General features: G+C 55.4%; 1 protein-coding gene across 1 annotated transcript in view; it reads right to left on the reverse strand.

Annotated features, from left to right (window-relative positions):
- GRIN2D (glutamate ionotropic receptor NMDA type subunit 2D) overlaps nt 1–23,615 on the reverse strand; it is a 38,379-nt gene extending 14,764 nt beyond the window's left edge. Inside the window, exons 1-10 of the mRNA XM_045077086.1 lie at nt 23,507–23,615; nt 19,832–20,322; nt 15,832–16,451; nt 11,559–11,673; nt 11,018–11,229; nt 10,594–10,762; nt 9,977–10,130; nt 7,329–7,454; nt 6,904–7,133; nt 4,785–4,945 (exon numbers count right to left, since the gene is read on the reverse strand). Of these exons, the coding sequence (XP_044933021.1) occupies nt 4,785–4,945; nt 6,904–7,133; nt 7,329–7,454; nt 9,977–10,130; nt 10,594–10,762; nt 11,018–11,229; nt 11,559–11,673; nt 15,832–16,451; nt 19,832–20,296 (2,252 nt within the window). The 5' untranslated portion in view covers nt 20,297–20,322; nt 23,507–23,615. The remainder of the gene's footprint in view (nt 1–4,784; nt 4,946–6,903; nt 7,134–7,328; nt 7,455–9,976; nt 10,131–10,593; nt 10,763–11,017; nt 11,230–11,558; nt 11,674–15,831; nt 16,452–19,831; nt 20,323–23,506) is intronic.
- Nucleotides 23,616–26,027: the final 2,412 nt, after the last annotated feature.

Genomic DNA, 26,027 nt, shown 5'->3' on the forward strand with positions numbered 1-26,027 from the left:
TGGATGAAAGACATCAATGGAAGACAGGAATCCATCAAAATCCTTGAGGAGAACACAGGCAGCAAACTCTTTGACCTCAGCCACAGCAACTTCTTCCTAGAAACATCACCACAGGCAAGGGAAGCAAGGGCAAAAATGAACTAGTAGGACTTCATCAAGATCAAAAGCTTTTGCACAGCAAAGGAAACAGTCAACAAAACCAAAAGACAACCGACAGAATGGGAGAAGATATTTGCAAATGACATATCAGATAAAGGGCTAGTGTCCAAAATCTATAAAGAACTTACCAAACTCAACATCCAAAGAACAAATAATCCAATCAAGAAATGGGCAGAGGACATGAACAGACACTTCTGCAAAGAAGACATCCAGATGGCCAACACTCACATGAAAAAGTGCTCCACATCACTTGGCATCAGGGAAATACAAATCAAAACCACAGTGAGATACCACCTCACACCAGTCAAAATGGTTAAAATTAACAAGTCAGGAAATGACAGATGTTGGCAAGGATGCGGAGAAAGGGGAACTGAACCCTCTTACCCTGTTGGTGGGAAGGCAAGCTGGGGCAGCCACTCTGGAAAACAGTATGGAGGGTCCTCAAAAAGTTGAAAGTAGAGCTACCCTATAACCCAGCAATCGCACTACTGGGTATTTGCCCTAAAGATACAAATGTAGGGGCGCCTGGGTAGCTCAGTGGGTTAAAGCCCCTGCCTTCGGCTCAGGTCATGATCCCAGGGTCCTGGGATCGAGCCCCACATCAGGCTGTCTGCTCCGCGGAGAGCCTGCTTCCTCCTCTCTTTCTCTCTGCCTGCCTCTCTGCCTACTTGTGATCTCTGTCTGTCAAATAATAAAAAAAAAAAAGATACAAATGTAGGGATCCAAAGGGCCACGTGCACCCAAATGTTTATAGCAGCAATGTCCACAGTAGCCAAACTATGGAAAGACCCCAAATGTCCAACAACAGATGAATGGATAAAAAAGATGCGGTATATATACACAATGGAATACTATGCAGCCATCAAAAGAAATGAAATCTTGCCATTTGCAATGACGTGGATGGAACTAGAGAATATTATGCTGAGTGAAATAAGTCAATCAGAGAAAGACAGTTATTATATAATCTCTCAGGAGGAATTTGAGAGGTGGGGGGGCTGTGGTGGGTAGGGAAGGAAAAAATGAAACAAGATGGGATCGGGAGGGAGACAAATCATAAGAGACTCTTCTTAATATCACAAAACAAACTAAGGGTTGCCAGGGGTGTGGGAGGGTAGCAATAGGGTAATTGGGTGATGGACACTGGGGAGGGTATGTGCTATGGTGAGTGCTGTGAAGTGTGTAAGCCTGATGATTCACAGACCTGTACCCCTGAGGCATATAATACATTATATGTTAATAAAAATAATTTTTTAAAAATCAGTGCTGTTAAACACCCCCAGAATACTGCTTGGGGGACACCAGCACCCCAACATTATATGGGACGATCTGGATGGGTGGGCTCTAGAGAACAAATGAAAGGATGGATGGATGGATGGATGGGATGCACAATTTAAAAAACAGTTTTTCCTGTTCTGTGTCCTAGCTCCTCTGCCTGGGATTCTCCAAACTTAGTACCCATCTCAGACCTCCCTCAAGGGACTGCTATTCTAGACTCTGTGCTTCTGAGCATCCCCACTCCACCCAACTTTTCCAGAGGAATCCTGGGGCCAAGGAGTTGTACCCACCCAGAATCTATATCTCTGTTGGGTATTTATGCTCTGGGAACTTGGAGTAGGTAGAATGATGGTCTCCCAAAGATATCCACACCCTGGGGCGCCTGGGTGGCTCAGCTGGTTAAGCATCTGCCTTCCGCTCAGGTCATGATCCCAGGATCCTGGGATTGAGCCCCAGGTCAGGCTCCCTGCTCAGTGGAGAGTCTGCTTCTCCCTCTCCCTTTGCCTCTCCCCCCGACTCATGCTTGCGCACACTCTCTTTCTCTCTCTCTCAGATAAGTAAATTTGAAAATATTAAAAAAACAGGTATCCACACCCTGATACTTGGAACTTGTAATCTTACACTGGAAAAGAGACTCTGCAGATGTGAATAAATGAAGGCTCTTGGGATGGGGAGATTAGCCTGGGTTATGCGGGTGGACCCAATGTCGTCACAAGGTCCTTTCAAGAGGAAGGGCGGAGGGTCAGTCAGAATATAAGCTGTGACAATGCTAGAAGAGTTTCAAGGACCCAGGGCCAGGAGCCAAGGAATGCGTTTGGCCTTGAGAAGCTGCGAGAGACGAGCAGACAGATTCAGGTGGGAGGACAAGGAGTCAGGTGCTCTCCTGGAAGGCAGAATCCCGAACTTGAACTTGTTTAGCCTTTCTGTTGGTTAAGGTCTATTTGTCGAGGCAGCAGGACCCAACCTCATGAATGGTCAGCTAGCACGATCGATAAAAGTTTCAATAGTCGGACATGAGGTATGCGAGCCTCCGTGTGTACTCTTCTGCAAACGTTAGCCATCGGGCTGCCCAAAGTCTTGGTTGAAAAAGAAAAGCTTGTTACCCCAAATGCCTCCAGTTCATGGTGCTTCGAGGGGGAGGGTAGAGGAGAAAAGAGCAGTTCTCTGCCAGGGGTGGAGTGGGGCAGAAAGAAAGGACACGTGACTAATGAGAAGGGGCTCAGTGTCCGAAATGAGGCTTGCGGGGAAAGAGGACACAAAGAGGACACAGGGAGAGACAGAGACGAGAGACCTTGTGACCCCCCAGAAGTCCAGAGAGAGGAAGTAGAGCCCTGGAGAAGGCAAAGAGGCAAGAGGGAGGCTGTCTGGCGGCACAGTTACACATTCCACAAGGCCGGGACTCTGGCACAATCTCCATTTGCAACCTCTTCGTCTGCCACTGTCTACCACAGAGCCTGGGAGGCCAACACACCCAATTTCCCAGCTTCCTCTGAAACTGGGAATGACCCTCTGGCACACGCTCTGAAACAGCCACAAGTTCCTCAGAAAGGCATACTTGCCCCAGTATAAAGGCAAGGCTTGCCAGGAGGAAATCCATTCTCTTCCTCTTTCTCCTCCTTCTTGCCTGCAACCAAGATAGGCTCCACGGCGGGGCAGCAGCCATCTTGTGACCATGAGGCAAGCACAATGAGCTAGAAGGTCTAGGCACCAAGGTTAGCAGAACAAATACATGGGAAGAGTTTGGGTCATTGATAGTATCTTTGAGCTATCATGCCAGCCTCGGACTTCTTACTGAGAGAGGAAAAGAAACCTCTCTCTGTTTAAGCAGTCCTAAGGATCCGGGTGACCTACCTCTTTTATTGACTATTGGTATCTGGTGCAGGAACTGTGCCTGGCACAGAGCTGGTATTCCCACAAAGCCTCGATTTCTTTCCTGCTACTAGTTGTGCATCGCGACGCTTAGCCCCTGCATTGCGATGCTTACCCAATCATCTTCCTTACACCCGGTTGGCTGAGTTTCTTTTCTTGCAGCTCAACAATCCCAATCAAGACAGAGGTGCTAAAAGGAGGAGCTGCTTGAGGGGTGAGCTACATGGGGAAGGTGATCCAAAGGACCACACTGATGTCTGTCCATCCACTCTCCACCTTGCACTGGGGCGTGGGGGGGGGGCGGGGGTGGCATTTGCGAATGGAAATCAGATCACACCCTTCCCTACTTAAAATCTCCCTGCCTCATGGCTTCTTGCTGCCCTTCAAAGAAAATGCAACCCTGATCTCAGCTTCAGGGCTCACCCATGTACCCTACTCTCATCTCCCCTCTAACGTCCCCTCCCGGCCCCTCAGCCACGTTGACCTTCTTGCTGTTCCTCCAGTAACCCCTCGCCTGCCTCGTGCCATCGGCACACCCTGTTTCCTCTGCCCGCAAGGCTCTGCCTCCGTGAGTCCATGAGGCTAGCCCTCACCTCCCTCAGGGCTCTGCTCCAGTCACCTCCTCTGAGAGGCCCGCCCTGAACACCTTGGTGAATATATCCCAGTTTAGTCACACCCTAGCTCATGATCACTTTCTGGGTCATCCTGATTCTTCCGTTTGTACATTTCTTATTCATGTCCCATCCCCAGACCCTAAGCTCCCTTGAATGGAGGGAGCCTGCCTGGCATAGACGAGGGGGCCAAGAAAATAAATGAAGCGTGTTGAATGATGAAATCAAAGAGGCGCAGGGAGAAAGTCACTGTAATCAACTTTGTTGTAACCTTGGTCGGTACTCTGGAGTCTGAACTTAATTTTACCCTCATGACTTAGGAAACTGAAGTTCGAAAACAAAACCAAACAACCTCATCCAAGTATCCATTCCAGTGGGTTCAGATCTAATGATCATAATGAAAATAATAATTCAGCAGCAAGCGTCCACAGCGAGCTGGCACTACCGCTACCAAATAATATATTACACAGCCCAATCATAACAGCCATAATCATTCTTACAACAACCTTAGGAGGTGGGTCCTTTTCTTATCCCCATTTTACAGAGGAGGAAATGAAGGCTCAGAGCGGTTGAGTAACTTGCCCAAGATCACACAGCCATGAAGAGATAGAGCCTGGATTTGAACCCCGGCAATCCGGTTCTGGAATCTCTAAGTCCCGGGTCTCTGCAGACATCTGAAGGTGTCACAAGGACCCTGGTTGTGCAAGGGGGGGCCGTTCACTGCCACCCTCAATGACCTAGGCATGCCTTCCAGGCCGAACCACCCCTGGCTGACCTGATGCTGATGAGTGGCTCCCGGCCCCTGGCTCTCTGCCCGCATCCTTGGGGCCCCCGGCGGCCCCCCACCCCCCAGCCCGAGTCTGCGCTGACCCTGCCTTGAGCTGAATGAGCGCTTCCTCTACGCGGGGCTGATTGTAGCGCACCATATAGCTGTGCATGTCGGGGTAGTTGCTGCGAATGTTCTTCTCCGTGGACCCGTTGGGCACCGTCCCAAACTTCAGGGGCGGGTACTGCTCCTGGGGCCGCTGGAACTGGGGCAGAATGGGAAATTATTAGGGCGCCCCCCTGGGGCCATCTGGGTCAAGAATAGCCTTGACCCAGATGCTCTGTTCTGGGGGACACCTGCCAACTGGCAGGGACCCCAGCCCAGAAGTGTTTCTCCAACGTGCTCACCGTGACCCTCTTCTGCTCCCACCCAGCAGATCCATCTGCAGCCAGCCACACGTACACACACACACACACACGTGCACGCACACATATATGCATACAGAGTCTGGAGGAATACTGAAATATTTAACACTGGCATGGCCTGATCATAGTCCAGTTTGGAAAGGCACTGGCTACAGAGTTTGAAAAGGGCCGCAGAGGCCTCTGATGTGCCAGGCATTAACCCTTAGCTTGCTGGATCATGGGAGGTCCCAAGGGTGGGGTTTGGCCTGGTGGGGAGCTGGAGGCAATTGTTATTTACAAATCCATTCAGAAATAGGGACGCCTGGGTGGCTCAGTTGGTTAAGCAGCTGCCTTCGGCTCAGGTCATGATCCCAGCATCCTGGGATCGAGTCCCACATCGGGCTCCTTGCTCAGCAGGGAGCCTGCTTCTCCCTCTGCCTCTGCCTGCCATTCTGTCTGCCTGTGCTCGCTCTCTCCCCCTCTCTCTCTCTGATAAATAAATAAAAAATCTTTAAAAAAAAAAAAAAAAAAACAAATCCATTCAGAAATAGCACACTTTTTTTTTTTTTTTTTTAAAGAGAAAGAGAGAGATCTCATGCAAGCGTGAGCGCCGGGATGGGGTGGGTAGGGGCAGAGGGAAAGAGAGAATCCTAAACAGACTCCATGCTCAGCATGAGCCCAATGCAGGGGTCAGTCTTACAACTCTGAGATCATGACCTGAGCTGAAATCAAAAGCTGGATGCCTAACCGATTGAGCCACCCAGGCGCCCCAAAAGTTTACTCTTTGAACAACAGACATAGCCATATGGTGTGTGCTGACTCAGTGTCAAGTGCGTATATGACTAAAACAAAGGTACAGACATATTTTTGCTCAGTAATTAAAAAAAAAAAAAATGCTTGTTGGGATGCCCAGGTGGCTCAGTTGGTTAAGCGTCTGCCTTCGGCTCAGGTAATGATCCCAGGGCCCTTGGATCGAGCCCCGTATCAGGCTCCCTGCTCAGCGGGGAACCTGCTTCTCTGCCTGCCATTCGACATGCTTGTGTTCTCTCTCTGACAAATAAATTAATAAAATCCTATAAAAAATGCTTATTGCAATCCACTGAACTGATTTCTTAACCTTCTAATAGGTCATGATAATCCAGTGAACCACTTCAACCTCAAACCGTGCTCTGCAAACCACTAGTACCTGAACAGACCGTGATCTGCAATGAGGTAAGTATAGAAATCAAGAGAATAAGCACTTAGAGCAATTTTTTCAAGAAGATTTTTAAATTTGTTTCTTTTTAAAGTAAACTCTACACCTAATGTGGGACTCGAACTTATGACCCTGAGATCAAGAGTTGCGTGTTCTACCGACTGAGTCAGCCAGGCACTGGGCATTTAGAACAATTTGACAGAATAATTTTATGTCTGTTGAAACTACATAAAAACTCGGGTTTGAATTGTGCATGTCTTGGTTTTCAATTTTATGTTTCATTTCTCGTAATTCGTTTCTATTGTATCTTACAAAAGCACTGATCTCTACCAGAGAAAGTTCAAAGATTAGCTCTTCATCACACTCCGAGAGAAGCACTCATCTAGAATATTCCATTTGGCACTACTGCCCCCCCAGGACATTTGGGGTTACTCTCTTCTCCTGCGAATATTTAAATAGTCCTTTGTGAAACATAACCATTCTCTTCTAGAACATTCTTTTCTACCATTTTGGAACTCTTCCTGGGAAAAGACCCCCAGGAATCCAATTCGGACCTCCCATGTGCCAAATTTCAGCCTGACCTCCAACCCTAGCCAACTCCCTCTCTCCCCCAAACACACACACCTTTCGATCACTGAGCCCAGACACGGTGTCCACATACTCCTCCTGGATCATGAAGGCGGCAAGGTTGGCTGTGTAGCTGGCGAGGAAGATGACGGCGAAGAAGGCCCACACCAACACCATGATTTTGCTGGTGGTCCCCCGGGGGTTCTCCACGGGCACCGAGTTATTGAACACCAGGGCCCAGAGCAGCCAGATGGATTTCCCAATGGTGAAGGTTGAGCCACCAGGCCCTGCAGGGGGCCAGGAGGGCGACATGGACCCGAAATCCCTTCTACTCCATGAGGGAGCAGAAAGAACTATGATTCCCAGCAGCTCCCAAGGCCTCTGGCGCCTCCAGAGGCCACTGCTCTACCCCAGGGGCTGTTGGGAAATGTAGTTCTATCTGTGGTCCGGGCACTTGGAGGTGATGGAGGAAGGGGACTCACGCTTGCCCGTGGCCAAGCTGCGGTTGTAGCCGACGGGACTGAGGTACTCGAAGATGAAAACGGTGACGGCGACCACAGTGAGGCACATGACGAACATCATTACCCACACGGCAGGGCTGTAGGGCTCTGGGGGCAAGGAGGTATGGGGTCATGGCTTGGCCAAGCAAAGGACTGGAGGTGGGGGGGACCAAAGACATATGAACAAGGTGCATCGCAGACAGGATCTTGTCCTTCTCTGTCCCCTTCCCAGTCTCCCCACCTCAGGGACATCCAGACGCCTGGGAGACAGTCTCTCTCAAGAAAGCCAACTCAATCATTTCTGTAGTTTTGGTCAGTAGATAGATCCTAAATGTTTCCTGAGTCCCAGACCTGAGTCTCCCCCACCTCCCCAGCCACTCACCATGTCCCACACTGAGGCCAGCATCCATGCCCAGGCTCCCCATCCTTCCATCCCATCACAGTCCGACCCCCCATTTGCCAGCCTCGCTCCCTCCCTCCCGCCTTACCCCTCCGCAGCCACAGTCTATACCCCCCACCCTTGCCCCCTACCTTGGCCTTTCCTCCCCATTCTTTCAGGCAACAGGCTCAGGCCTCATCCTCTCTCCTGGCCCATCTCCACCCCACCCTGCAGCCATAGGTGCTCCTGCCGTGGGTGCTCCTTCGGCACCCAGAGGTGACCTGGCCTCTCCCCTGCTCACAGCCTCCTGTGGCACCTCAGCGCCTCCATGAAAGTCACTGCCCCTCAGCCTTGCTTCCAGGGGCAAGCAAGCCCCTCTCTGCAAGCTCCCTTTAAAGCAAGCTCCTCTCTGGCCTGATTGCTCTCTCAAGAGCCCAGTGCTTTAACTGGCCAGAACTCATGGTTCCAGAATGAGCCTCACCCTCTCTGCCTTGTCTCCGCCGTCCCTGCCACCCCCGCCACGCTGACCCATCGACCAGACACACTTGCACCCATGTGTCTCCTCCTCACACTGGCAATGAACCCAAATCACCACTTCTTGAGATTCATACCAGGTGATCTGCCCTCCCTGGGCCAAACGCAAGTGGCCAGGACTGCCCCCGTCACAGCAGGGTCACCACCCCAGACTGTCACTGAGGCATCTGGGGACACTCCTGTTGCCTCTACTGGGCAACGTGGTGGGGCATAAAATGACCTTGTCACTTCCCTGGTGAAGGCAGGGGCCCCATGTGGTGCATCTCAGGGTGCCCTGCAGAGACCTTGGCCAAGGGACGGCCACAGAGATGCTCTTGGCGAAACAGACAGAAACCAAACGTAAAGCAAGAGATGTCCCTTCTCTCAGCGTTGTCACTCCCAGGAGCTTTGCCCAGACTTCAGAGAGCAAGAGGGAACTGACGTGAACAGCTGCCCTTGGCCTGATGTGCACTTTTCCTTCTCTTGTCTCCAAGTTCAGCGAGATCCCTGCCCCATCCACCTCATAGCCACCAACCCATCAGGGGCCAGCTTCCTACCCACACTCCAAGCCTGGTTACTCGCCCACGCTCACTATCACCTTCCTATCCCACATCCACCTCCTCTCTGCGCAGACCTCTGCCTTCTCATGGGCCTCCTGCCCCTGCTGCCTGCAGTGGGATATTTTAAAAGCCTAGATGTGACCATAAACCCCCTCCCCCACCATCTACAGTTAAAACCTTGGCCATTGCCCTAAGAATAAAACTCAACTTTCCTACCAGAGCCACCAAGGCCCTGAACTTTCCCCCCATGTCCCCCAATTCCCTCTCAGCCCTTGCCTCCTACCCCCTCACAATCACTCACTGCCCCCTCTGGTCACACAGACTTCCGGCTATTTCCCAAATATTCCACACACAGTCCCGCATTGGGTTCTTTGCCCCTCTGCCTGGAGCGGTTTCTCAGGTCCCATCTCCAAAGGGGCCTTCCGGCCCTCTCGTGGCAGCACCAGCCCCATTCCTCTCCACTTCCTCACCCTGGCTTAATTTCTCATTATAGTCATCACCACTTGAAGTGATCTTGTCCATGTATCGCCTTAAGAGATTATTTTCTGTCTTCCCCACGAGGCCAAGAGCTCTTAGAGGAGAGGGGCGTGTGGGCGCAGCTCAGAGCCTGGCCCATGATAGATGCTCAGTAAACGCTGAGAAGTGACTGGAGCATTTACCATGTGCCACTCTCATGCTAATCCCTTTTCCTCATCTCATATACAGGGGAAGACTTGAGGGTTGTGGGGGCCTGAGGCTTGTACAATGTGGAGGGTTGTCTTTAAGAAAGAAGAAGAAGAAGAAGAAGAAGAAGAAGAAGAAGAAGAAGAAGAAGAAGAAGAAGAAGAAGAAGGAGGAGGAGGAGAAGAAGAAGAAGAAGAAGAAGAAGAAGAAGAAGAAGAAGAAGAAGAAGAAGAAGAAGAAGAAGAAGAAGGGGAAGAAGAAGAAGAAAAGAACACGAAATTATGAATACAAGAATACAAGGTACAGGGCCTTGAAGAGAATGTGCGAGAGAAGGTTCCTGAAGCTCCAGTTCCCTTGGCATCGTGGTAAAATGGCTTCTCCCATTTTACAGATTGGGAAACCCAAGGTCAGAAGCGACACCACCTCATCAGTCACGGTACGGGGACAGGCAATACCAGGATGGGAACTGAGCACGCAGGTGTCCCAGTGTTGCCGTCCCGGGGCCCCGGGCTCACCGAGGAAGGCGGAGGGGGACACAGTGCCGTTGCTGCGGGCCACCATGACGCTGATGCCCGTCTCCACGAAGGGCACAGAAAAATCCACGATCTCGGACCGCTCCTCGTTGATGGTGAGGGAGCCGATGGCCATGTCCGCACGCTGGTAGAAGACCTGGGGTGAGGGCGAGGAGGGGGTGAAGGAACCTGGCTGGGTCAAGAGCATAGAGGCGGATGGTGGGCAAGACGAGCCCCAGGTGACCAGTGACAGGGTGACAGAGAGGGCTAGGAGGGTGGCGGGGTGGCCTAAGGGGGCGCAGACTGGGGCAGGAGAGGAGGAGGTGAGAGGCGGAGAGCAGGGGTGGGAAGAGGTAGCCCCAAGCCCAGTCCCGCTCCCAGAACACGCTCTCTGGATTTGGGCTCAGTCCTCTCGGCCCCGCCCCCTTCGTTTGAGAGGGCCACCCTCCGAGTCCCGCCCCACCCGCCGACAGTTTCTTGCCCCGCCCCCAGCCGAGGCCCCGCTCCTCAAGGCCCCGGCTTTGCTCCCTCTGGCCACGCCCCTCCAGCCACAGAGCTCCGGTACCGTGGCCCCCCCCAGCTCGCCTCCTTCCCACCCCCACTCCCATCAGGCGCCCCACCTCGCCGATCATTCCGTTCCAGACGCCGTCGATCTTCTTTCCGTGCTTGCCGTTGGTGACCAGGTAGAGGTCGTAGCTGAAGCCAATGGTCTGCGCCAGCCGCTTCAGAATGTCGATGCAAAAGCCCTTGCAGCACCGCTTTTCCGGGCGGGGAGCGTCCGGAGGAGGGCTGCGGGGAGTGAGCAGGCTTGGGGATGCTGGGGATTCCCCCCGCCCCACTTCAGACTCTCCCAGGAGATGAGGGTATGGCGGGAGAGACACACAGCAGCTAAAACTATGGTTAGCGCTTTCTGGGGAAACTGAGACTCAAAGGAGTTTCGTGACTTGCCCAGGATGAGAGGGCTCTGTGGGTTCTGAATTCCAAGGGAGGAGGGGGCGGGGGCCAGGACTGCGGGGCTGCAAGCCCTGGAGCCCGGGCTGTCACCTGTGGGTGCGGTTGAGCTGGCTCCTGCAAGGCACAGAGTCCCGGATGCAAGTGCCACTGATGGGGTCGGCGGGCTCCACAATGACAAAGGGCCTCTCCTCCAGCGTGGCCACGGTGAGGTGTTGTGTGTCATCCACCGGCTGCAGGAAGCGGCCATAGCGGGACCACAGCGGGTACTTGAGGCGGAGAGTCTGCTGCTCCCAACTGCCCACCTTGGCCAAGAGAAGGGGGTTCAGGCTCCAGGGCGGCGACTTTGCAGCATGTCCTGGCCATCGGGGCCCTCCTTCCTCAGAACCCCAGGCCCCAGCTCCTTCTGCCTTAGATCTGGGAGTCTAGGCCCCATCTCCCTCTTCCCCTTCAAACCCACAGGTCCGGGCTCCCACTTACTTCTGCCAGGACCTAGAAGTCCGGCCTCCTTCCTCCCTCAGAGGCCAGAGTCCTCCTCTCCGTCCGGACCAAGGGGTCTGTGTCCCCACATCCCCCCCATCAGTGCCTGGGACTCCAGGCCTCTCCCGTGCCTGGGGTTGGGGCAAGGACTCACCACCTCCCAAGTCCTATCTCTGGTGAGGGAGATGACCACCAGAGAGGGGTTCACCAAGAAGCCATCCTCATTGAAGGAATAATCCCGGTTATCCCAGGTAATATTCATGAAATACCTGCCCAGGAGGAAGGGAGGCGACATGTGGGTACCCGGACTGGACCTAAGGGGCTGAAGGCAGAGAAAAATCCCCTTTCTCTGGACCAGCCCTGGCCCTTAGCTGGAATTTATCCCCCAAGACTCTGAACACCCAAACATCCCCCTTCTTTGTTCAGGAGTCTCTGCCTGATACCCAGCACTCCCTGAACAGGGTTGCAGACCCTCAGCCTGAGTTTGAGGTCCTCTTAGAGACCCTGTGTGTTCTGGCCCCATCTGGCTGTGCCGGCCCATCTCTGATCCCTGCCTCCCCTCAAACTCCTTCCACCCCAAGCCCTTTCTGAATGCAAAGTTACCCCCCAAACATATCGAGTGGTTTCCTATCCCTTGAGCATTGTAGGGGCTATGCTGTCTGCCTGAAAAATGCTTTTCTGTCCCTTTTCACCCTGATTAATTCTGATGCCTTCCAAGATTCAGCTCAAGTGTCCCTTCCTCTGGGAGAAGCCCCAGGAGGCCTCTGGACTTGCAGATGATCTTCACAATGCATGGTACTTGTACCGTGAATGCTTGTCCCTATGCCCCAGTCACTGCATGGGACCTTCAACTGCCATCCTCACTTCCTCGCTCGCCTCCACACTCAGTCCCCAAGTGCCACCTTCCTGCCCCCAAGATCTCTCCATGTCATCCCGCCTCTCCATTACCACAGACCCCCTGGACCCTTGCCCCAGCCTCCTGCCCAGCCCCCAACCTCCATTCTCTCTTCTCCAGTCGATTCCACACTCTACCACCCCGATCCCAGGGGTCTTTATGTATGTGAAACTGACATCTCTCCTTTCCTGCTCATAACCCACCATGGCTCCTCAGTGCTCTTGAACAGAGTCCAGCCTCTCAACCTGGCATTCGAGGCCCTTGTGGCCTGGCCCTGTCTGCCCCCACCCCCAGCCTCATCACCCTCAACCCCAATTCTCTTCCCTTTATCCACCCTGAGCTGTTGCGGTCCCACCAACATGCCTGAATTTTTCTCCCTGCTGGGTCTTTGTGCAATGCTGTTCCTCCTGCCTGAAATTTTAACCACATTCTAACCACAAATTAGAATCATATCCAACCCCCTTACTGTGGCCAAAATGCCCTGTATGAGCTTGGGTCTACATGGACCTCACTTGTTTCTCCAGACCCTATCCCCGCCTTACTTGCTAAGCTCCAGGCACAGTGGCTTTGTTTCAGGCTCCCAAATGGGCAGTTCCAGCCCGAGTGAGCACCCCTGCACCTGCTGTCCCCCCTCCAGTCTCGTCATTCAGATCTTCCAACGGCTGGCTCTTTTTCTTTGCCTGTTTCTTTTTTCTTACCTCCAAATTTCATCTGCTTAGAAAGACCTTTCCAGACAGCCTCACCTAACCTAGCACCCTGGGCATTTTTTCTTCTTTTTTTAAAAGATTTTATTTATTTATTTGACAGACAGAGATCACAAGTAGGCAGAGAGAGATTGAGGAGGAAGCAGGCTCCCTGCTAAGCAGACAGCCAATGTGGGGCTCGATCCCAGGACCCTGGGATCATGACCCTAGCTGAAGGCAGAGGCTTTAACCCACTGAACCACCCAGGTGACCTGCACCCTGGGCATTTCTTTCTTTCTTTCTTTCTTTTTATATTTTTATTCATTTATTTGACAGAAATCACAAGTAGGCAGAGAGGCAGGCAGAAAGAGAGGGGGAAGCAGGCTCCCTGCTGAGCAGAGAGCCTGATGCGGGGCTCCATCCCAGGACCCTGGAACCACGACCTGGACCAAAGGCAGAGGTTTTAACCCACTGAGCCACCCAGGCACCCCACCCTGGGCATTTCTTACCACATTCTACCTGTTTCATCACTTGCTGGTATTTCTTCTTTATCCTGTTTGTTCACTGTTTGTCTCCCCTGTGAGATTGTCGGCTCAGAACAGGGACTTTGTTCAACACAATGTACCCTTGTGCCCAAAGCAGTGCTTGGCACATAGCAGACTCTGATAAGGACTCATTCAATAAATGAATGAATGAGCCATTCGTCTCTTAGCTGTCTGCTTAGATGTCTCCTCCTCTTGGGGACCTCCCTGACCCCATATGCTGACCCGTGACAGAGTAGCCTAGTTTGGAAGGCTGATTGGGGCCGATGAAATCTGTCTTTTGGGAAGACATTGGCTGTGAGATTTGGGGTGCTGGGGGGAATGGGTGGTGGACAGGATAGGTTGAAATTATGAGTATCAGCAGAGAGAGCAGAAATTCTGGGTAAACGGTGAGTGGTAAGAGAAGAACTGGACAGCCTCTGGGAGTGGCAGGTCAGACAGAGAGGGGTGGAGGTGGAGAGAGTATGAGGGAGACAATCAGAAAGAGATGAAAGGGTAGCTGGTCCCCAGGCTTGGCCTCAATTCCTGGCGTCTGGGTTTCTGTGCATGTTTATCTTCCCAATAAACCCCCTTTTCCCTTAGGAAACTTGAATGAGAATCTGCCTCCAGCAACCCGAAATGTCCTGGCGCAGACAGTATTCCCGCTGGTTTTCCCACAATGCCCGGGCCACCTCTGTGATAGCAAGCATCACACTGTGTTGTCATTATCCCGTCCCTGTCTGCCACCCCTACAGGACCCTGTGTTCTTTGAAGAGAAGTCCATGGTCTTATACATCTTCGTGTTCCCAGAGCCCAGCATGATCCCTAGTTCCTAGCGGGTGCTCAGTAAGTATTTATGAACGAGGGATGCTTTTCTCACCCTCTTGTCTCCGGATCCTGTCCCCCAAGTCACCAATTCTCAATTCTCGTCCCTCCGGCTTTCTTCTCCACCCATCACCACCTCCTTCCAAGATGTACCAAACCCTGTTCTATTCTAAAACAATAGTGTGTTGGGGCGCCTGGGTGGCTCAGTGGGTTAAAGCCTCTGCTTTCGGCTCAGGTCATGATCCCAGGATCCTGGGATCGAGCCCCGCATCGGGCTCTCTGCTCAGCGGGGAGCCTGCTTCTGCCTCTCTCTTTGCCTGCTTCTCTGCCTACTTGTGATCTCTGTCAAATAAATAAATAAAATATTAAAAAAAAAATAAAACAACAGTGTGTAAGCCAGGCACACACCTGTCCAGCTAGAGTCCACACCTCGGGTCCTCTAGTCCAGACCCCATGTAAGTAAAACCCTAGGACAATTGCACCTCCTCTGCCTCCACCGCAATCACAGCTAGGCAATCAGAATCGACTTCTAAATAATTTGCATGTGACGAGCCTGTAAACAACCAATAAGGCAGCCCCGGTCGCCCCAGGACATCCCCACTGTCTCGCTTGCCCGGAAGGAAATTGCTTGCTATCTAGAATTCACACGTGCGGCTGACCCTGCTTCGACTGCACCAAGAAGGTGGCGGATCCTGACCTATCACATGGAGCAACAGAGCCACCTGATAACCTGGAACACTCATTTCTGGAATTTTTTTTTTTGAAGATTTTATTTTTAAGTGATTTAGGGGGTGCCCTGGGTGGCTCAGTTGGTTAAGCGTTCTGCCTTGGGTTCTGGTCATGATCCCAGGGTCCTGCTCAGCGGGGAGTCTGCTTCTCCCTCTCCCTCTGTCACTCCCCCTCCTTGTACTCTTTCTCCCTCTCTAATAAATAAAATATATATTTTTAAAATGATCTCTATACCCCGTGTCCCCATGGGACACGAACTCACAACCCCGAGTTGGAGAGTTGCACGCTCCACCAACTGAGTCAGCCAGGGGCCCCTCATTTCCGGTTTGTTAAGTGAGGAAGAACAACTTCTATCTCTTTTGGGTCTATGGATTGTTGGTCATTTTGTTGCTGGAATTCAGCTTATACTCTAGGGAATATCATCATACCCGTGATGTCATCAACTATAGGGTGCATCTCTAGTTTTTTGTACCACAAGGGAAGAAAAAGGTGCTATAAGCCATCAACTGTAAAGTATATCTTGATTTCAAAGACATGAAACTGGAAAAAAAAATTCATCTTATAATCAGAAAATACGGCAATACACTCACTGTGTCTTGGGTGCTTTTTCCAAATTACCTGATTTAACCCCAAGCAGGAGAGCGAACTGTATCTGTTTTACAGAAAAGTAAACTGAGGCTCTGAGAGGGGATGTGACCCATTTGAGGCTGCTCAGCCAGTGAGTAGTCAGGCTCTGGAACCTTCCCACAGCCCTCCCACACCAACCCCACTCACCTATGCAGACTCTCCCCTCGGTGGGTGCGGTTCTGGGCACGGCAGTCATGGCCGAGCTCGGGCAGGAACCCATAGTCACGTAGCAGAGCCTGGGCACCTCTGGCCACTACGGCCACACCAGCGGCCACCCGCCGGGCCAGGTCATCTCGCCAGCCAGCCGAGCGCACGGCGAACAGCCCGGCAGGCAGTGGGGCTCCTCCTGGCAAAAGAGGGGGCTCTCCAGGGGCGCCTGAGCCTCCGCCTCCGGCCAGCTGGGGCCCCACCATGAACCAGACGTAGCCAGGCCCCGTGAGGCCAGCCTCCTCCGCTGCCCGGAACACGGGTTCGGCTTCCTCCCGGGCACAGAAGAGGAGGCGGATCTGCGCGCTGACGCTGCGGAGTTGGGCACCCAGCACCGCCTCGCCTGCTCCCGGGTCCAGTGTCAGTGCCCCGCGGTGCTCCCAGCCCACCATGCTGCCATCAGTCAGCACCTCGATGTAGGACAGGAAGGCCCGGTGGCCGGGGGCACGTGTGGTCACCGCCACAAAGGATGTCCAGTCGTACTCCTCCAGCACCTCAAAGATGACCTGGAGCTGCTGCTCTGTGGACGAGCCCAGCTGCAGGAAGGTGGAGCCCTTCTCCTGTGGGGAGGAGGAGGAGGATGTCAAGCTTCCTGGGGGGGGGGACCCCAGCTCCCAACAACCAGGAGCGGGCCTTCAGTTCCCAGTTCTCAAATGGACCTCATCTCCCAGCAACTGATGAGGGCATCCTAGCTCCCAGTGGCCACGGGTATGTCACAGGTCTCAATAAGGCAACTGCATAGCTCTTCACCAAACCCCTCCCCTTTTCCTTGCTGGTGCACAGAGCTAGACCTGGGTTAGGTTTAGCCATGGGACTGAGTTCTAGACTCATCCAGAAAAGCTCTCCCCCCGTGCACCTTACTCTCTTCCCTGAGAACACATGCAGAGGCTCCAGGAGAGAACTCTGAAGTCCTATGTGGATTACAAAGCCATGAGAGGGAGGAGAATGAGCCCCTCAGTCATTCTTTGGCAGAGAGCCACCTCTAATCAGGAACACCTGTTTGGATTTTAGATGCGTGAGAAACAACCTTCCATTGGGTGGAGACGTGGGGGTTTATCTGTCACAGCAGTGAACATTACCCTAGAACACACGGAGCATCCAAGGAGGGAACTACAGTCCCCAGCATCTACTGAGAGAGACTACATTTCCCTCACACCTAATCCAGGCCATCTTCCAGTCTTCTCAGCTCTCAGTTCAAAACAACCCCATTCACAGGATGCCTAGGTGGCTCAGTTGATTAAGCGATTGCCTTTGGCTTGGGTCATGATCCCAGGATCCTGGGATGGGGGCCCCACACCAGGCTCTTTGCTTATCTGGAAGCCTGCGTCTCCCTCTGCCTGCTGCTCCCCCTGCTTGTGTGGTCTCTCTTTCTCTGACAAATAAGTAAAATCTTAAAAAAACAAAAGCAAAAAACCACAACCCCATTCTTCGCTACCGCTCCATCACAACCCTCGTTGACTGCTATCTTGCTTAGAGAACTGCAACAGCTTCGTGACCACTGCTAACATTTTTTGCATCTTCCAGTCCATTCTCCATCAGCAGCCAGAGTCATCTTTTCCAAAATATTAGTTGGATCACATCTCTTCTTCGTTGAAAACCTTCCAATACTCCTACCTTAGAGTCAAAGCCAAAGCCCTCACTTTGGCCCACAGGCCCTGCATGGACTGGCCCTTGCTGCCTCTCTGACCTCATCTACCACCACCCCCACCTCTCTGTTCTTCCTCAAACACATCAAGTTCCTTCCAGCTTCAAGGGCTTGGCCCTTAGCTGTTGCTTCTCGCGGGGACACTCTCCCTCAGCTCCTTCATGCTGGACCTGCCACTTCTCATTCCTCAGGTCGAGATCATTTGCCACCTCCTCAGGGAGGCCATCCCTGACTGCCATCCTACCCTTCTGCGAGGACGGATTTCACAATCTCTTATTTGCTTTCTGTCTCCCCATTAGAATGCAAGCTCCAAAGAGAGCAGGAATCCTATCTTTTTTTTTTTTTTTAAAGATTATTTATTTATTTATTTGACAGAGAGAGATCACAAGGAGGCAGAGAGGCAGGCAGAGAGAGGAGAGGAGGAAGCAGGCTCCCTGCCGAGCAGAGAGCCCGATGCGGGACTCGATCCCAGGACCCTGAGATCATGACCTGAGCCGAAGGCAGCGGCTTAACCCACTGAGCCACCCAGGCGCCCAGGAATCCTATCTTTTCTCCACCTTTTCACAACTATATTTCTGTGGAGCTAAAACAGCCCCTGCACAGAGTCAGCCCTCAGTGAGAAATAGTGAACTTTTTTCCTTAGGCATGTACCTGTGGTTTTACGTACAGGAGACAGTTGTCCTGAGCGGATGAGGCCTCCCAGCCTGCAGTGAGAATCCTGAGAGGACCTCATCCTTGGCAAGCGGAGATATGCCACATTTCCAGCATTCAATGGAAGCACGATGGCCCTATGAGGACCCCTCTTTCTCCCATCCCGAGATACTGAAGGGACTACATTTCCCAAAAGACAACGCGCGTACCCGAGCGGGCCACAGTACCCAGGTGACAGAACAGAGTGCTCCACGCTTCTCAGCATCAGTGGAGGAGGAGAACCACATCTCTGGGTAGGCCATAAAGGCAGCATCAGGGAGTAGCAGTTCATGTGGAAGGTGATCTGCCTGCAAATCTCTGGGCAACTGTCTAAAGAAGAAAGTTGGCCAGAGGCCCTTCCCAGAATGCCCTGGACAGGAGAGAACTGCAAGTCCCAGGATGTAAGTGGGACCTAGTCACGAAGCTACTGGCCCTCCACGTGGGAACTGGTGGGGACTTAGGCTCCACCCACTCAGATGGCCCCATTCATCCTAGCACCAATTCGGTTACACTGGCTCCACCCCCAAACAGGCCCCGCCCCTTCTCCTAGCCTATCCCTTCTACTTCTCAGTACCTGCAACTGGGCTTGGTCCTTTCCTACCAGAAGTCTGCTCCAGCTGGTCCCCCACACACACACCCCTCGTGCCCTCGGGTGGCAGGCCTCTTTCCAGGCCACAACCCGCTTCGGCCTCTGCCCCTCTCTCCTGCAGGCTCCTGGGTTGGCCTTCTAATTGGCTGGGCCTGCCTTTCTGGTGGGCCTTCAGCCTCCCAGGCCCAGCTTCTGGATTCTCGCTTTCCACACCTTACGACTGGGGTTGTGCTTCTGCCCAAACCCCACTCCTGGGACTGTTTCCCACTCTAGATCTCGCCCCTTTCGTCCTGAGCGTAGGCCCTGCCATCTTCCTGGCCTCCCTCTGTGCCGCCTCACCAGCTAGCTCTCCCCTTGCCCGACTGCCGTCTCCCCCCCTTCCTGGCTGCATGGTTCTGCCCTTCCCCAGCTCATCTGCGACCCCTCTCCTCCCGCTCCTCCTTTCACAGGATGGCTCCGTCCTCCCACCTAGACTTCGAGAGCCCTTGCTTGCTCAGCTGGCCGAATCAGTTGACCAAGTCCTTCAGTACCCTGACCTCCGCGTACCCTTTCCTGGCCCTCTCCCTGCCTTCCTGTCTCCTGCCTCCTCAGTAGACCCCACCCCTTCCTGAACCCCGTTCCTTTCCAGCTGACCCCTTCCTTGCTCATCCCCAGATCCCACTCCTCCCTCAGAGCGGGCCCCCTCTGGCAAACCCGTTTTGTTCCCAGTCCCCACCCCTCGCTGCCCTAACCCCGCCTCTTCCCCAGATTCCATTCCCTCCCCTGACTCGGTCCTCCCGGAGACCCTCAGTTCTCCGTATATTCTGCCCAGGACAGGCCTGTCTCTCACCCTGCTCCTGGGTCAGTGCCCCTGCGGGGTTCACTCACCCTATAGGCCACGCCCCCCAGTCAGCCCCGCCCCTCCCCTAGACCGGACTCTACCCTCGGACCCCACTCCGTCGCAGATGCGGCCCCTCCGTGTCGGCCCCGCCTCCCCAACACGCTGCTGGCCCCGCCCCCCCGCAGGTCGCGCGCACCTTGGGCGTGAGCACGAGCGCGGCGCCGCCGTGCACGGCCACGATGGGCAGCGAGGTCTGCGCCGACAGGAAGTCGAGGATGGGCGCGACGGCGGGCGCGCGCGAGTCGTCCTCGAACACGACGCCGTGCACGCGCAGCCCCGACAGCAGGTCGCAGAGCTGCAGCACGAGGCTGCGCGGGTCCGAGCCGTTGAGCACCAGCGCCACCGGTCGCACGTCCAGGCCAGGGCTGCGCACGGCTGCCGCCACTGCCGGGCCCAGGCGCGCCGCCTCGGTCGCGTACGCGGGCCCCGAGAACACGAGCGCCACGTTAAGCGGCCGCGCCCCGCCGGGGCCCCCGCCAGGCCCGCCGGCCCCGCCCGGTCCCGGCGCCTCCTCCGGGAACGGGCTGGCGCACGCCAGCGCCAGCAGCAGCAGCATCTTAGTGGGGCCCCGAGGGCCGCGGGGGCCACCGGCGCCGCGCATCGCCTGCGGGCCCCTCCGGGCGGCCTCTGACACGGGAGAGCGGGCGCGCCGAGCCGGGGAGACCCCGGTAGCGGAAAAGGACACAGATGGGAGGAAGACACAGAGACGGGGAGACAGAGAGAGGAGACAAGACAGAGACACGGAGAAGAAGAGAGAGAGGGAGAGACGCAGAGATAGGGAGGAGAGGGAAAGGTGGGGATAATAGAGACAGGGAGCGACAGAGAGAAACACACACACACACACACACAGGCAAAGGGAGAGCCAGAGATACGAGACAGGGAAAGTGGAGGTGGGTAATGGGGACAAAGAAGATACAGAGATAGGGAAAGAAGATAGACAAGGCAGGAATGGGGAGGATAATGAGACAGGACAGATGGGTAACAGACCCACAGAAATGGGATCAGAATCGGAGCAGAGAGAGACCGAGGGAGATGCGAAGAGAGATGAACACAGCCAGAGAGAGATGGTCAGAGAGAGACATGGACAGGAATAAGGAGAGAGAGGGTCAGAGTGACAGAGACAGGGAGAAGTGGAGGAAGAGAGAGATAAGACAGAGTGACAGAAATAGGGAGGGAATGATAGGGAGGCAAGGAGAGATGCAGAGATAGACAAGAAAGGTGGGAGAGATAAGAGAGGCGAGAAAGTTGGACAGAGACAGGAAGATGGAAAGAAGCCCAGAAAGACGGAGATGGACCCCACGGCCACCGAGAGACACGGACACACAAGAGATGGAGAAACAGGCAGAACAGATTGAGGGAGGAGGCAGGCAGAGCAGACAGAAAACACAGGAGGACAGAAATAGCGAACCAAGGCAAAGATCAAGACCCCCACCAGGGAGGTGCCCAGCACAGACATGAAAGGAAGGCCGGGAAGGCGGATGGCAGGAGGGATCAAAAATAAAAGGAAGAAAAGTGAGGGGAAAAAAATGAGAAAGGGAAAAGGGGTCAGGTGTGTGGGGGGAGAGAAAGAAGAGAGAAAAAGAAATGAGCGGGGCATCCCAAGGAGAGAAAACACCCCCAGGACCTTACCCCCCACCTCAACCACAACCCCCAACCTCTTTTTGTCCCCCTATGCTGTCCCTATCCCCCCCAAGTCTCAATGAGAGCTAGAAAGAGAGTCACGGCCCAGACGAGGTTGCAGGGTTGGGGGGCACAGCTGTGGAGAACTGGGGGGGGGGGCAGGGGTCCCTGGCTCCCAGCCCAGAGCAATTTAGTAAATTAGAGGAAATACAGCATCTCTTCCTGTGTCCCCTGTTGAATACTAGCTGCCTGGGGTGGTCGGGCTGGGAGCCCAGATGCCTGGCTCCTGGGTCTGAAGGAGGAGGGCACTGGGGGCCTGGACTCCTGGTTCCCAGAGAGAGATTAGAGCCTGCACTAGGGGCTTCCTGAGGGGGTGAGTGTCCAGAGGGGGAAGAGTTCTCTCTTGGCTGTCAATCAGGCTCCTGTCCGGTTGCCATGGTAGCGCAGGCCTCCTCTACCCCACAGGGTGGGGGAAAGGCCCACACCCCTTCCCCTGCTTACAGGGCTCACTGCCTGCCCCCCCCACACCTGCCTTCCTAGGGATCCTGGGCCATGGTCTCCCCAGGGATGGGGGTGGGGACTCCTAGTGTGCCCGTCCCTCCCAAATCCTGGCTCCCCTGGCCCCTCCTCTCCTCTGCCCTTCCCCAAGCAGCTGGCTCAATCAGTGCTCAGAATAGACCCCCCCCCACCCCAAAATAACCCACAGCTGTGGCCTGGCCCCCGCGGGGTTAACACTCACTCTCTCCTCCCTTCCCCGTTGCTTCTCATCCCTCAGACCCTCCTCTGCCTCTCTCAGACCCACCCCTGCTTGGCCTCTGTCCTTGGGGACCCCAGGGTCCTGTTCCCCGCTGAGGCCCAGGAGGCAACTCCAGCCCCACCCTTCTTAGGAAGCTGGTTCCGAGTCCTCTCGTGGTGAGGGCAGTCTCCCACTCCTCTAGGGTCTGAGTAGTGGCATCTCTAGCCACTGGGGGATTCTGGAGGCCCAGTTCCCAGAACCTATGCCCTCAGGGATCACATTGCCCAGGTCCTCAACCTCCACCTTGTCTCAGTCCCCAGGTCCATTCCCATGGGGCCCAAGAGCCGAACCCCCTCATCCTCTGCCTGTCGGAGACTCAGGAGACTGGGCCCCCAACCCCCTCTTCCCTCAGACACAGAAGCTCTCTCTTAACTTCTCCCATAAAGACTCAAGATGAGTCTCAGCACCCTTCTCCCCCAGGACCCGGGAGTCTGGGTGCTCTGCTCTGTCTTTTCCCAGGACCCAGAATTCTTGGCCCCCTCCAGCCCCTAAACTGGGTGCCCAGATTCCTCTATGCCCAGAAACCAGAAGTTCAGGTCCATAGCCCTCTCCTCTCTTAAGAACCCCGTTTTTGCCTCAAACTCTGTCAGTCCCACCATCCTGGGAGGCCCCCCCCCATTCCCCGCCAGCTCCAGCTTCCTGTCATCCCACTCAGGTCCTGTACACAGCACAGGCTGTCCCCCAGCTAAGAAGGAGGAGGGTGCCAGAGATTCCTGGGGTGTCCCTGTCTCCATCACTACCCCCTCAATCCATCACAGAAGAGGCAAGAGGCCACTTTGATCAACAGCCCGCCCCCCCCTCCCAGCGTGCTGCAGACGGCATTCCGTCCCCCCCCACCTTCCAACACCATTCTCTCCCCACCCTAATCCTGGTGCTCAGACCAGGCTGGAAGGGTATTCCAGAACCTTGAGGAAAGGGTGGTAGCTTGGGGTGAGGGGTGCTTGGGGCCTGGATGCCCTCAAGGACCTTGGCGGGGGTATTAATAGCAGACTCATAGCTCTGAGAAGGGAGGGGAGAGCGAGAGGAGAGAGGGAGAGGGCCGGCCAGCGAGGGGGGAGACCGATGCGGGCAGGGGGATGCAGAGGGAAGATGGGATGGAGAGATAGGGGACAGAGACAGATATGGGGTGTCAGGTATGCAGTGCTAGGGAGAGGGTGCAAAGTGTCCGAGAAATGGGGGGGTTAGGAGGTCTGAGGAGTAGAGACCCAGGAAAAAGGGGCTCAGAGAGGGAGAAAGAGAGGGGGCGGAGGAGAGCCTCCAGGAGACCAGGGAGCTGGGGAGGGCCAGAGACCCCTGCTCCGTGCCACCCCCCCCCAGGACCTGGCCAACTTTCCCTGTCCTAGATCTGGGGGTCCACATTCCCACCCACCCCTGCATCCCCTACCCCGGTCTTACCTTTTCATGACCCTGTTCTGTGGGGGGTATTGCGGGGGGGCAGGACCGGAACCCAGAGTCCAGCGACCCAAAGATTCGGTGGAGGGCTCAGGGAACCGCTGGGGGGGCCAGGCCCCGGGGCGGCGGCAGCGGCAGTGGTGGCGGCAGCAGCAGCAGCAGCGGCGGTGGGGACCTCCTGCCTGTCCCCGGCTCCTCCGGCTCTCCCTCCTGGTCTTCGGTCCCGTCCTGCCCTGTCTGTCCCCCAAGGTTGCGGCCACCCCAACTAGGCGAGGACGCGGCTACACATGTTGCGCTGGAAGTTGGGCCCCGGACATTGCGGAGGCTGTCGGGGTGTCCTCTCACCGCCCCGACCCCGTGGGGATCCCCCCTCCGCCCACCTGGGGTGCCCCCCTCTGCCGCTTCAGCCCCGGCTCCTCCCCCCTGTCCATGTGTCCGGTCCCGCCTCTCCCTGGCTCATTCGCACCCCCACCCTTTGTGCCCTCAGCGCCCCCCCCTTCCAGCGTCTGTGTCTGTCTGTCTGTCTGGGTCACCTCTGAAGCCCGCGGCTGGTGTGTGTGCGTTTGTGTGAGGGGTGGGAGGGTGCTTGTCCCTTCCTCTCTTGGCCACCTCCAGACCCCCCTCAGCACCCCCACACTCAAACCCAGGCAGAAACACACACATACACACACGCATACACGCACGGCCTCACTTCCCTGGGATTCCCCCTCAACACCCCCAGAGCTTGAGGAGGGAGACATACACACACACACACAGACACACACACACAGACACACACACACACACACACACAGGGGGTCCAATGGGGGCCAGGCTGCCACTGCCGTCCGGGGCTGTTTGGACAGACAGGAGGACACAGGCAGCTGGGGACGCCAGACGCCCAGCCGGACGCAGGCAGGAGGCACAGAGTCCAGGTACACACCATCCATTCGGGTTTGGGGGGCTGGGGGGAGGAAACTGGGGGCCCCACGACACCTAGGCAGGAGGCTCAGAATCGGTACAGACAGACAGACCCCTCCCTCCCTTTTTCCCTCCCTCCCTCCCTCCGTCAGCCGCCGCAGCCCTTACAGACACACCCCCCCTTCACCAGCCCAGCCCCAGACACCCTGACACACAGATCCTCACCGGGCAGATGGCAGACGCACGAGAGACCCCTGGGGGCCAGGCGGACCCACCCAGGTCGACACCCCCCAGCTGGGCACTGGTGGCCGAGGGCGGCTGCGGGCGGAGGGTGGCGGCAGCAGCCGCTGCTCGGAGGAGCTGGAGCGGGAGGGACTCGCACACTCGCTCTGTTCTCGCACACACACACTCACTCGGGATGCGATTAACATTCAGTCCCCGTCCGCCCCTGCCGGGAGACCCACAGCCCCCCTCTTGGCCTCCCTGGGGACCCCTCCTTCTGCCGGGGCTGGGGGAGGGGGCTGCCCCCAACCCCAACTCCCAGCTTCTGCCTTCCTCCTGGGACAAGAGAATGAGGGGTCGCAAATAAAAAGGGAGGAAGTGTGTGTTGAGTGGGGCGGGGTGGGGGGGCGGTGGAGGGGAGGGAGGCAGGGACTCAGAACCCAGCATTGACACAGTGGCTTTGGTCCTGGACTCCAGGGCCTAGGGGCTACTGCCCTCTGCCCCCTCCCCAGTTTGAGGCTTGAGAAGCAGGAGGCCATTCCCAGACTTCCGTCTCCGCCATGCTAGGACCCATCTTTTGGCTTCTATTGCCCCAGAAGCCAGGCTTGCAAACTAGGTCTCCATCATGAAGCTAGGAGTCTGGGCTCCCAGCCCCCCTCCTCTCTCAGATTTGGCTATTCAAGTCCCCAGCCCCCTCCTTCCTCCAACCCTAAAGTCCCCCAGTGCCTCCTCCCTCAGATCCCTTCCTCCAGGCCGGGTCCCCATTGGGCACTCAGACAACCCGACCCCCCAGCACAAGCCGACTTCAGGGGCCCACGAGTCCGAGATTGATGGATGTCACCCTCAGGCAGCCCATCCATCCAGGCCTCTGAGGAAACCAATGCCACTTCTGCTGCTGAGGTACCCTGGCCTCTGTCACCCATGGGTACTCAAACATCCAAGAGGAAAGCAGTGACTGCTTCCTCCTAGACACAGCCTGGACCCCAGAGCAGCCCTTGGGCCAGCTGTCCAGGTCGTGGCCCTCATGCTAGAGAGGCTGGGCCCACGGTTCTCTAAAGTGCTGGGGTGGGGTGGAGTGCAGGGCCCCTGGGCCCCTGAGGGCAGAGCCCAGGACAGTGTGTGTACATGCCTGTGAGGGGACAGGGCTGTGGGGGGCTGACTCCAGGGTCTGGGAGAACAGGGGTGATGAAGAAACTGGGGATCTGAATCTGTGGGTCCCATGGGGAGGGAGGGATTGTGCATCTAGGTTCCTGGGCCAGGATGCTAGAGACACAAGTCGGTTGAGGTGGGACCCTAAATCTCAGGGAACTGGGCCGGCGGGGGCGGGGGGGGGGGCGGGGATGGTGGTGGTGGTGGTGGTGCACACTCTTGGGTCTGAGGGAAGAAAGGGGCTGAGGTTCCA

The sequence above is a fragment of the Mustela putorius genome, unplaced genomic scaffold (assembly GCF_011764305.1).
Source record: "Mustela putorius furo isolate JIRA1106 unplaced genomic scaffold, ASM1176430v1.1 tig00000196_pilon_pilon_pilon, whole genome shotgun sequence".
NCBI classification, from domain to species: Eukaryota; Metazoa; Chordata; class Mammalia; order Carnivora; family Mustelidae; genus Mustela; species Mustela putorius.